Raw genomic sequence first — 13,087 nt, 5'->3', positions numbered from 1 at the left:
CATCGTTACGAAAAATGAAATAACAAATATGTAAATCTGAGGATTTTTCGAAATTTGAATTATTTTTAACAAATTTTCACTTCGTGCAGTTTCATTTTGTGTTTTTTTTTTTGAAAAATCACCCCGAAAACCCGGAAAAATTGCGTTAAAATCATTTTTGATGTTGTTTATGTTGGACAAACATCATGATATTCGTAGAAAAGATTAAAAACACATCGTTACGAAAAATGAAATAACAAATATGTAAATCTGAGGATTTTTCGAAATTTGAATTATTTTTGACAAATTTTCACTTCGTGCAGTTTCATTTTGTGTTTTTTAGCTAAATCGTTTTTAAACCCTTTTAGTAAATTTTGACGAAATATTGAGTTTTGTTTTGAAAACTAAAAACATGGTAAACTCTAAGGTCTTCTTGAAGACGTTGTGAAAGTTTGGGCGATTTTCTTAGAAAAATTTTTCGTAACGTCGAAACATTTCTTCAAAATCTGGTAACCTTCTGAGTATTTTGGATGGTTTTGAATCATATTTCCCAAATTATGGTAGCTTTCTGATTCCTCTTGACGAAATTTCGTTTTTTCTTGACTAAAATTCGTTTTCTCTGAGATATTTGGGCGATTTTCGTCAAAACCTGTAACCTTCTGAGTATTTTGGATGTTTTTGGATCGTATTTCCCAAATTATGGTAACTTTCTGATTCCTCTTGACGAAATTTCGTTTTTTCTTGACTAAAATTCGTTTTTTCTGAGATATTTGGGCGATTTTCGTTAAAATCTGGTAACCTTCTGAGTATTTTGGATGTTTTTGGATCGTATTTCCCAAATTATGGTAACTTTCTGATTCCTCTTGACGAAATTTCGTTTTTTCTTGACTAAAATTCGTTTCTCTGAGATATTTGGGCGATTTTCGTCAAAATCTGGTAACCTTCTGAGTATTTTGGATGTTTTTGGATCGTATTTCCCAAATTATGGTAACTTTTTGATTCCTCTTGACGAAATTTCGTTTTTTCTTGACTAAAATTCGTTTTTTCTGAGATATTTGGGCGATTTTCGTCAAAATCTGGTAACCTTCTGAGTATTTTGGATGTTTTTGGATCGTATTTCCCAAATTATGGTAACTTTTTGATTCCTCTTGACGAAATTTCGTTTTATCTTGACTAAAATTCGTTTTCATCTGAGATATTTGGGCGATTTTCGTCAAAATCTGGTAACCTTCTGAGTATTTTGGATGTTTTTGGGCGATTTTTGTCAAAATATGGTAACCTTCTGAGTATTTCTTGTAACATTCGAACAATATCTCTATTACTTCTTATCTTTAACTACTTTCTCTAAAACTATTTAGATATTTTTGGAAAATTTCACCATATTTTTCCACATTATGGTAACCTTCATCAAAATATGGTAACCTTCTGAGTAGTTTAAATATTTTTTCCAAATTATGGTAACTTTCTGATTCCTCTTGAAAAAATTTCGTTTCTTTTTAAGATATTTGAGCGATTTTTTTCAAAATGTGGTAACCTTCTCAGATTACTTTGGAAATTCGAACAATATCTCGAAAGTTCCATAATTTTCTATCTTCCTAGAAAATTCAAGCAACTTCTTGAAGGTTTGGTAACTTTTCGATATTTCTGGAAAATTTAGAAAGTTTTCAAAACCTGGTGACCTGAATTTTCCTGGAAAATTCAAGCAGTAATAACAAAATTTAAACAATTTCTCAGATGATTAAAAACGTTCTGAATATTTCTGGATAATTTCTTGACAGTTTTTTCAAATTATGGTAATCTTTTCCAACTTTTCGACGACGTTGTGTTATTAAATTTCATAGTTTATTTGAAAATTCGAACAAGTTTTTGGAAAACTGAACAATTTTTTCAAAATCTGGTAACTTCCTAAGATTTTCTGGAAAATTCGACCAGTATCTCTATAGTTTTCTACTTTCCCTTATTTTTTGAAAATTTGGGATTTCTTCTCAAGTTTACCAAATTTTTCAAAATGTGGTAAACTGAATTGTTTTTTTTAAATTCGAGGAAAAAGTGACAAAGCTCGATATTTCTGGAAATTAAAGTAGTTTTTTCAAATTTAGGTAACCTTATTCGATTATTTTTGTAAACGTTTTGAATTGTTTTTTTTAAATTTAAGAAATTTTTCAAAAACTGGTAATTTCCAAACAAAAAAATGCAGTTATTCTGAAGAAATCAAATAATATCTTGATAATTTTCAAAGTTTTCTGGAAAATCGAAGCATTTTTGAGTTTACCTTTTTTTTTTTTTTTTAATAGCACGACTACCCGCCGGAATGTCGACCTGGCGGGCCGAGCGGTAACTACATAATGTTCGCTTCAGCGACCAGCGGCGATCGGCCGAACAACAGCAAATTCTCCAGCTGTAGCATAGGCAACATCAGCAACGTCCTCGACGCCATAGAAGACAAGAAAAAAAGAAATTGTTTCACGGCTTCGGCCGGCGCTTTTTGCGGCAACAAAATCGTCGAAGCCGGAGAAGAATGCGATTGCGGATACGACGACAAAGAATGCAACGACCAATGCTGTTATCCGAGAATACTCAGCATTCGAGACAAAGAATCGAATAGATCGGCGGTGGGGTGTACGAGAAGAAACGGCACAGAATGCAGTCCGAGTCAAGGACCTTGTTGTAGCAGCGAATGCAAATTCATATCCGCTTACCATAACGAAGAATGCAAAATGGAATCGGATTGTTCGAGATCGTCGAAATGTAATGGAACCAGCGCCGAATGTCCGGCGCCGACACCTCGACCCGATAAAACCAGATGCAATAACGGCACTCAATTATGCATCAAAGGCGAATGCACTGGTTCGATTTGTTTGGAATGGAATTTGGAAGCGTGTTCGTTAACCACGCAAGATCACCCTAATATCGATAAGAGGAAATTGTGCGAATTGGCCTGTCAAAATGGTACCGATATATGCAGGAGTACCAGCGAATTTTCCGAAAAAGTCGGATTACCACCCGGGGGTATCAGTCTGAGACCGGGATCGCCTTGCGATAACTTCCAAGTAAGCAAAAGAAAAAATATCATTATTATCATCATCACTTTACACCCCCCTATTTTGAAATTCCTGTCACCAATGTTCTAGTACATCGTAGAACCTTCCAAAATGTCTAGAAACCACCGATTCATAATTCCAGAAACTTCTAAAACAATAATTCTATAATTGCCCGATAGATGTTGCTGTATAAACTTACAATTGGTGCCGTTAAATGGCGTGCGGCTGTTTACCCGTCACAATATTCCGATATTCAGATCCAGCTTTAACGCGAAGGATCTTTTTGGCGAATTTTCTTCTTCTTCTACCGTTTTAAGTCTACATATTTATCTAGATCGTCCTTGATCTCTTTATTTATTCCTAATTTCTTCTTTTTTATTAATTTTTTGTCACTTTGGAGGTACATGTTTGACTATATCGTGCTCGGATCTCGCTTGCAGCATTTCATCTCCCCTTTAACATCATTTACAGCAAATAATTTCTTACTGAGTTCAAATTTCCACTTTCTAAGTTCCCTTTTACCTCATTAGGTCCACGTATTTGACTTCAATGTCTTTAAATCTCCCTTGCAGGTTCTGATCTCCTCGTTTATTCCCAATTTCTTCTTTTTGTGAATCCAAAATTTCTTGATCCAGTCATTTTTCCTCGCAGATTCTAAATTTCCACATTTTGAGTACTCCTTCACCATACTAGGTCAACTAATCGGACGAAATTGCCTTCGGATCCGTCTTGCAGCATCAGATTACCTCGTGGATCCAAATTTTCTCATTCCGAGTCATTTTCCACGTCAATAGGGTCGCATATTTGATTAAATTATCCTTGGATCTCAGTTGGAGCATCCTTTTACCTTACAGATTCTAAATTTCCACATTTTGACTACTCCTTCACCATACTAGGTCAACTAATCGGACGAAATTGCCTTCGGATCCGTCTTGCAGCATCAGATTACCTCGTGGATCCAAATTTTCTCATTCCGAGTCATTTTCCACGTCAATAGGGTCGCATATTTGATTAAATTATCCTTGGATCACAGTTGGAGCATCCTTTTTCCTTACAGATTCTAAATTTCCACATTTTGACTACTCCTTCACCATACTAGGTCAACTAATCGGACGAAATTGCCTTCGGATCCGTCTTGCAGCATCAGATTACCTCGTGGATCCAAATTTTCTCATTCCGAGTCATTTTCCACGTCAATAGGGTCGCATATTTGATTAAATTATCCTTGGATCTCAGTTGGAGCATCCTTTTTCCTTACAGATTCTAAATTTCCACATTTTGACTACTCCTTCACCATACTAGGTCAACTAATCGGACGAAATTGCCTTCGGATCCGTCTTGCAGCATCAGATTACCTCGTGGATCCAAATTTTCTCATTCCGAGTCATTTTCCACGTCAATAGGGTCGCATATTTGATTAAATTATCCTTGGATCTCAGTTGGAGCATCCTTTTACCTTACAGATTCTAAATTTCCACATTTTGACTACTCCTTCACCATACTAGGTCAACTAATCGGACGAAATTGCCTTCGGATCCGTCTTGCAGCATCAGATTACCTCGTGGATCCAAATTTTCTCATTCCGAGTCATTTTCCACGTCAATAGGGTCGCATATTTGATTAAATCATCCTTGGATCTCAGTTGGAGCATCCTTTTACCTTACAGGTTCTAAATTTCCACATTTTGACTACTCCTTCACCATACTAGGTCAACTAATCGGACGAAATTGCCTTCGGATCCGTCTTGCAGCATCAGATTACCTCGTGGATCCAAATTTTCTCATTCCGAGTCATTTTCCACGTCAATAGGGTCGCATATTTGATTAAATTATCCTTGGATCACAGTTGGAGCATCCTTTTTCCTTACAGATTCTAAATTTCCACATTTTGACTACTCCTTCACCATACTAGGTCAACTAATCGGACGAAATTGCCTTCGGATCCGTCTTGCAGCATCAGATTACCTCGTGGATCCAAATTTTCTCATTCCGAGTCATTTTCCACGTCAATAGGGTCGCATATTTGATTAAATCATCCTTGGATCTCAGTTGGAGCATCCTTTTACCTTACAGATTCTAAATTTCCACATTTTGAGTACTCCTTCACCATACTAGGTCAACTAATCGGACGAAATTGCCTTCGGATCCGTCTTGCAGCATCAGATTGCCTCGTGGATCCAAATTTTCTCATTCCGAGTCATTTTCCACGTCAATAGGGTCGCATATTTGATTAAATCATTGGATCTCCTTTACAACATCCCATTTCCTTAGTGATCCCGGTTTCCCTCCAATCCTCCAACCCATTTTTCCTTGTATAAACGTTAATGGAGCTCCAGCTACACTGTAGTTGGAACTAACTCCTAAAGAATCGCCATTTACGTGCACCAAGTTGAATTTTGACTAAATTTTCTCAGGGTTATTGCGATGTTTTCTTAAAATGTCGCGCCGTGGACGCGGACGGACCGTTGGTACGTCTAATGAACCTTCTCCTTAACAAGGAAACGTTAATAAACGTCGCTCAATGGATAACCGAATATTGGTGGGCCGTGCTCTTGATGGGTATTGGTTTTATCATATTCATGGGGCTGTTCATTAAATGTTGCGCCGTACATACGCCCTCGTCGAATCCAAAATTGAAAAAAGCTCAACGCATCACCGACACATTGAGGAGGCCCATGAATACTCTGCGAAGAATGGTAAGTGAGCGTGTAGAAAGTAAAACAAAAAAATAGAAAATATTTTTCCTAATCGAAATTTTAGAGATATAATCACGGAGGTCCTCATAATTCGGGAGGGGCGAATCCTCCATCGAATAGAAGTCGTCGAGACCCTTCTAGTCGACCTTCAGCTAGTCAAGGACCTAGACCGGGGTACGGTGAAGGTAGGGGACATTATCATGCTCCCAAAGGTAAATAAATACTACTATCGATCATATTTTTCTTTTTAGCTTTATTTGTTTAAATTAATTTACTTTTTCTCGACAATTTTTGCCATTTTAAGTCTACAAATTTGATTAAATTGACCTTGGATCACGTTTATTACTTCCACGTTCTACTTTACCGCATTCGGCCCACATATCCGACTATGCCGTCTTTGGGTATCGGTTACAAACTTACTGAATTCAAATTTTTCCTTTCTCGACAATTTTTGTCATTTTTAGGTCTACAAATTTGATTAAATTGATCTTGGATCTGGTTTCCTGTATTCTATCTTCTTATTGATACCAAATTTCCATTTCCAAGTTCTACTTTACCGCTTTAGGCCCACATATCCGACTATACCGTTTTTGGGTATCGGTTACAAACTTACTGAATTCAAATTTTTCCTTTCTCGACAATTTTTGTCATTTTTAGGTCTACAAATTTGATTAAATTGATCTTGGATCTGGTTTCCTGTATTCTATCTTCTTATTGATACCAAATTTCCATTTCCAAGTTCTACTTTACCGCTTTAGGCCCACATATCCGACTATACCGTCATTGGTTATTTAATTTATTAAATATAACCTAGAATTGTCTCGATAAATTTACTAACAAACTTGAAAAATTAATACTTTTAATGTTTATAATACAATAGCGTATTCCCCACTAGCAACAGCGCCGCCTGCGCAGAATTACGGTCGTCAGAACCATCCTGAATTGTACGCAGGCGCATACGAGATGAGAAACAAAGTCTGACATGAAGAAAACGAGGATGGGGAACAGCAGCAAGGTTCCCCGCCGCCCGATTATCCCGGTACTCCTATCGCCGATGTATCGGCCTCATTTCTGCTCGTACATCACGCGGAAAGGGGAAACGGGGGGAAAGATAATGAAGCCGGGGGGAAAGATAGTGAAGCCGGGTCGACTGTGTAGGTTCGGTACCGTTAATTTCGATGTTTTCGCACAAAAGCGATTTTTTTTTCTCTCAACACTCGGTGTATTTTCGAATTTGATCTAATATACGGGGGTTTTCGAAAAAAAAAAAAGGAATCGCCTTCATAACCGAAAATATCGAAATGTGCAATTCAATGACTGTTGATTAAAAATTTGAAAAATCTTTCGGCCAACGCGCTCTGTGATCAAATAAAAAAAAAACAAGTTACGCGGGAACTTTTTTTCAAAGTGCGCGGGAAAACTTAAAAATTTAAATATATTGAAAATATCCGAATAAAGAAAAGGAAAAAAAAAACGGGTGCATTTGTATTGATAGTCACCGTTAATTTTTAAGGTTGATTAAATTTTTTCGAGATTTTAATAGCGATTTTTTAAATTGTTTTTTATTATTAGCTTCCTTCGAACGAAAGGCTGATGATCAACCATATTTCAATCGACTAGAGAAAATTTTATCTTTCAAAACATTCATTATTGTCCTTTATCAACTGTCAGCTGTCACTCGGTATTTCTAAGCAGACATTATCGAGAATATATAAAATTTTATGAATAACCATGAGCGGAATTGAATGGAAAGCATCGAAATTGTAAACAATGCAAATTTGACAACGTGTGTAATGTCAACTGTCAACTGTCAGTTGTCATATTTAAGGAAACATTATCGAGAATATAAACAAACAATTTTCTCAATAATTATGAGCAGAATCGAGTGGAAAGCATCGAAATTGTAAACAATACAAATTTGAAAACGTGTGTAATGTCAATTGTCAGTTGTCACTCGGTATTTATAAGGAGAAATTATCGAGAATATATACAAACAGTTTTCTGTATGATTATGAGCATAATCGATTAACACAAATTTGACAACATATATAAAATAGCCAAATGTCAACTGTCAGTTGTCACTCGTTAATTATAAGGAGACATTATCGAGATTATTTAAAATTTTCTGAAAAATTATGAGCAAAATTGAATGAAAACCGTCGAATTTTTGAATAATACAAATTTGACAAGGTATGACATGTCGAATGTCAACTGTCAGTTGTCATTCGGTATTTATAAGAAGAAACATAGACAATTTTCTAAATAATTATGAGCAAAATTGAATGGAAACCGTCGAATTTTTGAATAATACAAATTTGACAAGGTATGACATGTCGAATGTCAACTGTCAGTTGTCACTCGGTATTTATAAGGAAAAACTTAGACAATTTTCTAAAGAATTATGAGCAGAATCGAATGGAAACCGTCGAATTTTTGATTAATACAAATTTGACAAGGTATGACATGTCGAATGTCAACTGTCAGTTGTCACTCGGTATTTATAAGGAAAAACTTAGACAATTTTCTAAAGAATTATGAGCAGAATCGAATGGAAACCGTCGAATTTTTGATTAATACAAATTTGACAAAGTATGACATGTCGAATGTCAACTGTCAGTTGTCACTCGGTATTTATAAGGAAAAACTTAGACAATTTTCTAAAGAATTATGAGCAGAATCGAATGGAAACCGTCGAATTTTTGATTAATACAAATTTGACAAGGTATGACATGTCGAATGTCAACTGTCAGTTGTCATTCGGTATTTATAAGAAGAAACATAGACAATTTTCTAAAGAATTATGAGCAGAATCGAATGGAAACCGTCGAATTTTTGAATAATACAAATTTGACAAGGTATGACATGTCGAATGTCAACTGTCAGTTGTCACTCGGTATTTATAAGGAAAAACTTAGACAATTTTCTAAAGAATTATGAGCAGAATCGAATGGAAACCGTCGAATTTTTGATTAATACAAATTTGACAAGGTATGACATGTCGAATGTCAACTGTCAGTTGTCATTCGGTATTTATAAGGAAAAACTTAGACAATTTTCTAAAGAATTATGAGCAGAATCGAATGGAAACCGTCGAATTTTTGAATAATACAAATTTGACAAGGTATGACATGTCGAATGTCAACTGTCAGTTGTCACTCGTTAATTATAAAGACACATTATCGAGATTATTTAAAATTTTTTGAATAATTATGAACAAAATTGAATGGAAAGTGTCGAAATTTTAAATAATACAAATTTGACAACGTATGACATGTCAACTGTCAGTTGTCACTCAGTATTTAAGAAGACACAATAGTGAATATATACAATTTTCTAAATAATTATGAGCAGAATTGAATGGAAACCGTCGAATTTTTGAATAATACAAATTTGACAAGGTATGACATGTCGAATGTCAACTGTCAGTTGTCACTCGGTATTCACGGAAACATTATCGTGAATAAAATCGTTAATTATCAAAAGGATTCTACAAACATCTTTTTGTACAAAAAAAGAAACGACAAAAGAAAACTAATGTAGAAGAAAATATGGTAACAGTTTGGAAATGGTGTCCACCATATTTTTGTTCATAAAAGATCGAAAAGTTGATAAGTATTTTTTATTTATACAATATCCAAAAATCGTATATTCCATGATTTGTTTCCAAAAACTATTTTTTTTTTTCGAAAAGTACATAAAAAAACGAACTATTTGAAAAAAAAAACAATTGAATATCGTAGTTGAGAATTATTAAGAATTTTGAAAAAGTTTTTATCGCATGAAATATGAAAAAAGGAAATCCTAACCAAACCTAACCTTAAAATTTCTAAAAAAACTCTCGTCGATTGAAATATAACTTTTTTTTGGAAAATTTATATATTTTTCGTACCCGTGGAGGAATTTGGCAGAGTTTTTTTTTGTGAAACTTTTTTTAATTGTTAAAATTCTGTAGAATTCGTTCACGGTTCCTTTTAACGAAAACATTTTAATGTTGCATTCGAACTGAACTCTGTCCAACTTTTATTTTCTTTTTCTTTTCCTGGTTAATATGTACCGTTGAACTGTAGTGCAATAACGTATAATTTAAAAAAAAAATGAGTTGAAGAAAGAGGAAATTATTGGAACCGAAATAAAAAATACAGTGAGGGACGAAAATTTCGGATATATGAACCGAAAAATTCAAATTTCTTTTGGATTGGGGTTCGGTTACTAGACCAATTTGTAAAATGCCACATTGTTTTGTTTCTTATTGATATTTATGAAGATGTTTGTACATTATTCGATTTTTACTTAAACATATTGATGTAATTCCAAATATTTTCACTTTTGTTTTTTTTTCTCCTTAAAAAACTATATACGGGATAAGAATTTTCACCTGGAACAATTTTTTTTGGTGGAATTTCATTGATTTTAACTAATGGGTACCTATCAAACTTAACTTCACACCGCGTACCCACTTTTTTCCAAATAATACCGAGAACGTTATAGCTGACGCCATCTATCGGAAATCCTTCTAATTTTTTCGATTTTCGAATCGAATTTGAAGAAAAAAACTAAATTTTCGCAGTAAAAATCTTTTTTTGATGAAATTTCATTGTTTTTCACTAATTTTTACCTATCAAATTCAACTATACACTCCACCTAATCACTATAATAACGAAAACGTTGTAGCTAACGCCATCTAATAACAATCGTTCGAACCTATAAATTTTCCATCCAAATTTAAAGAAGTAATCATCACATCAACTGTCAAAAAATAAATTCGCTAAACACAATGTTGCCAAATTTAACTGATCTTATATCAAAATTTATGTTTCTGAATGTTTTTGATTTTAAGTCTCTTCTGTTTCAAAATTAGTTTTATTCGATAATTTTTAAAAGATAGATGAAGAATATTAAAAAAAAAATAATTTTGAAACCGAAGAGACAATATCAAGAACATTTAGAAACATAAACATATCAGAAGATCTAAGAAATATTTAAAATATGGCAACACAGTAATATTCTCCCAATAATAAACATGACAGTAGTGTAAACTGTCGAAAAATAAAATAACTAGTGATGTCCACTACAACATAAACTCATTAAATTGATATAAAATAAAATATTAGACAAGTAAACTAACTAGAAGGTTTAAATAATTAATATTACGGGTGAGAAGTTGATTTTCAATACTTTTTAATAAAATTTTTATTACTATCATTGGATTTAATATTATCTGTGATTAAATCACTGTTATATTCCACACTCGCATCACTACCATTGGTTATTCTACTTCTACGAGGGTATTAAGATAAAAACATCGTTCTTTTATTCATTTCCGTGGAAATTATTATTCTGTATATGGTTTTAAGAGAAATTTATTCGTCATTGAAAAATATTTGGGTAATATTAGATAATTTGGATTAATATTTTTAATTGTGTATTGAAATTTTTGTAAAAAAAAATTAGTATTACCATTTTTCAGATTTACAAGGATGTAACGAGATAAAAGAAGGGGGTAATCTAATTTCTGATTAAAATTCTTTGTCCGAAAAAAATTGCTATTTTTATATTAACCAAATTTTGACATTGTCTTTGTACCATTGTTAAATTATCTGAAGATGTGATAAAATTAATTTTGATTGTTTCAAAATAATTGTGTCTCGATAAAACCAAAAGAAAAATTATCTGTGAAGAAGTACAGACAAAATAATAAATGATTCAACTTTTATTTATTAAAAAAAGTTGAACGAGATTAATTTCAAATTAATTACAATAAATAATCAAAAATTCGTATTATAATATTGATTATTATCCAATTTTTAAAAAATTACGGGTAATTTTGTTCTTATCTGTATTTTCTCTTCACAGACAAAAAGACTCAAAGATAATCTATATTTGATGCTAACCTCTGTATTGATAAATATTGTAAAAATTAATATATGTACATATTCGATTAAATAGCTGTTTTCATACGAAAATTGAATTTTTTTTCTTTTAACCCAATTTCCCATAATATTTCCTACTAGTAATGCAAATATAATTTAAAATCTGGCATCACCGCAATCAACTCAATCATTTATGACATTAGGTACGTTTGGTAATGCTTATCACGGAACAAAGAGCGATTTATATCACGTGATATACGTTGTACAGATTGATTGAGATAATTGCCGAATAGTAAACGAATAACGAAAAAAATTTAACCTATAATAATTAAAGTCAGCTGGTCAGAACAGTATAGATACACAAATTGGCTTTTTAAATGCTTATTTGCTGTATATTAATGGAGGTAATAAATATTATACTCAATGGATTTTTATGTATTGAAAATAGAACAATTGAAATGTCAAACGAAACGTCAAAAGTCAAAACAATTCTGATAGCTTTCAAGATCCGGGGCAAAGAAATCTTACTCACAGTGCTCAAAAATGTATATTACCGAAATAAAGTAGATTATCGAACGATACCTAACTGTCAGTGTCATTAGATTACATAACGGAACGCAGTAATTAAAATCATAGATCTGTTACATTTAGAAGGTTCACTACAATCGTGTCAAAATGTGTATTAGCAAACACTAATCAAACAGTCAGATCGAAATAAAGTAGATTGTTGAACGATACTCAACTGTCAGTGTCATTAGATTAGATAACGGAACCCAGTAATTAAAATCATAGATCTGTTAAATTTATATGGTTCACTAAAATTTTGTTGTGTATTATCCTCTTCTAACTTTTCAAAACGCGCCTCAGTGTAAATACTGGTGCAGCTGGAATCTAAGATCGAGTTAACCCAATCGTAATCAGAATGTGTAAGATCAGCTGACGTGTCTATTTTTCATTTCTATGAAAATAGTTACATGTCATATTTCAAACGTTGTCGGAATGACTAGTATGGAAAATAAAGAAATGTTATACATGGATTATATAGAAAGATTCTTTTAACTAATATAATAAAGCTAATTAAATATAGGGTAAAAAGGTAAGTTATAACAAAACTGGCAAATGTTTTTCTTAATTTTTTCCCAACTTTAACTCGACAAACTTCAGAAGAAAATGTACAACATTTTTTAGTCGTTTATTCCAAAAATACAATAAATCGGACAAAATAAAACACAGATATGGTTACAAAAATTTATATAAAAATTGTACCTGATACATTTAATAATAAAAATTACAATATTAAACTAAAAACAATAAAATTACTTATTCTGTTACAATATATACAGTGCTTTTCAGATAAAAGTATCCACCTTTAATAACTTTTGTAATATTTATTTAGTATTTAGAAAAAATCCAAAAACACGTCAATTTATGTTGGAAGGGGCAAGCATTATGGCTTATTTAAACTTACTGGAAAAGCCACCCCCTCACCCCTAACAGCATCC

The 13,087-nt window shown here is 32.8% G+C and overlaps 1 protein-coding gene across 2 annotated transcripts in view; it reads left to right on the top strand.

The window, feature by feature from the left end:
* The window catches only part of LOC130448810 (disintegrin and metalloproteinase domain-containing protein 10), a 50,491-nt gene extending 38,819 nt beyond the window's left edge, over positions 1-11,672 (top strand). Inside the window, exons 7-10 of one of the 2 annotated variants that reach the window (XM_056786339.1) lie at positions 2,274-3,029; positions 5,434-5,715; positions 5,780-5,927; positions 6,596-11,672. In XM_056786339.1, coding sequence (XP_056642317.1) covers positions 2,274-3,029; positions 5,434-5,715; positions 5,780-5,927; positions 6,596-6,696 — 1,287 coding nt within the window. In that variant the 3' untranslated portion in view covers positions 6,697-11,672. The remainder of the gene's footprint in view (positions 1-2,273; positions 3,030-5,433; positions 5,716-5,779; positions 5,928-6,595) is intronic. The other variant, XM_056786340.1, reaches the window with a different exon arrangement.
* Positions 11,673-13,087: the final 1,415 nt, after the last annotated feature.

The sequence above is a fragment of the Diorhabda sublineata genome, chromosome 9 (assembly GCF_026230105.1).
Source record: "Diorhabda sublineata isolate icDioSubl1.1 chromosome 9, icDioSubl1.1, whole genome shotgun sequence".
In the NCBI taxonomy this organism is placed as follows: domain Eukaryota; kingdom Metazoa; phylum Arthropoda; class Insecta; order Coleoptera; family Chrysomelidae; genus Diorhabda; species Diorhabda sublineata.
Note: the sequence above shows the minus strand (reverse complement) of the source record. Positions and strands in the feature narration are given on the sequence as shown.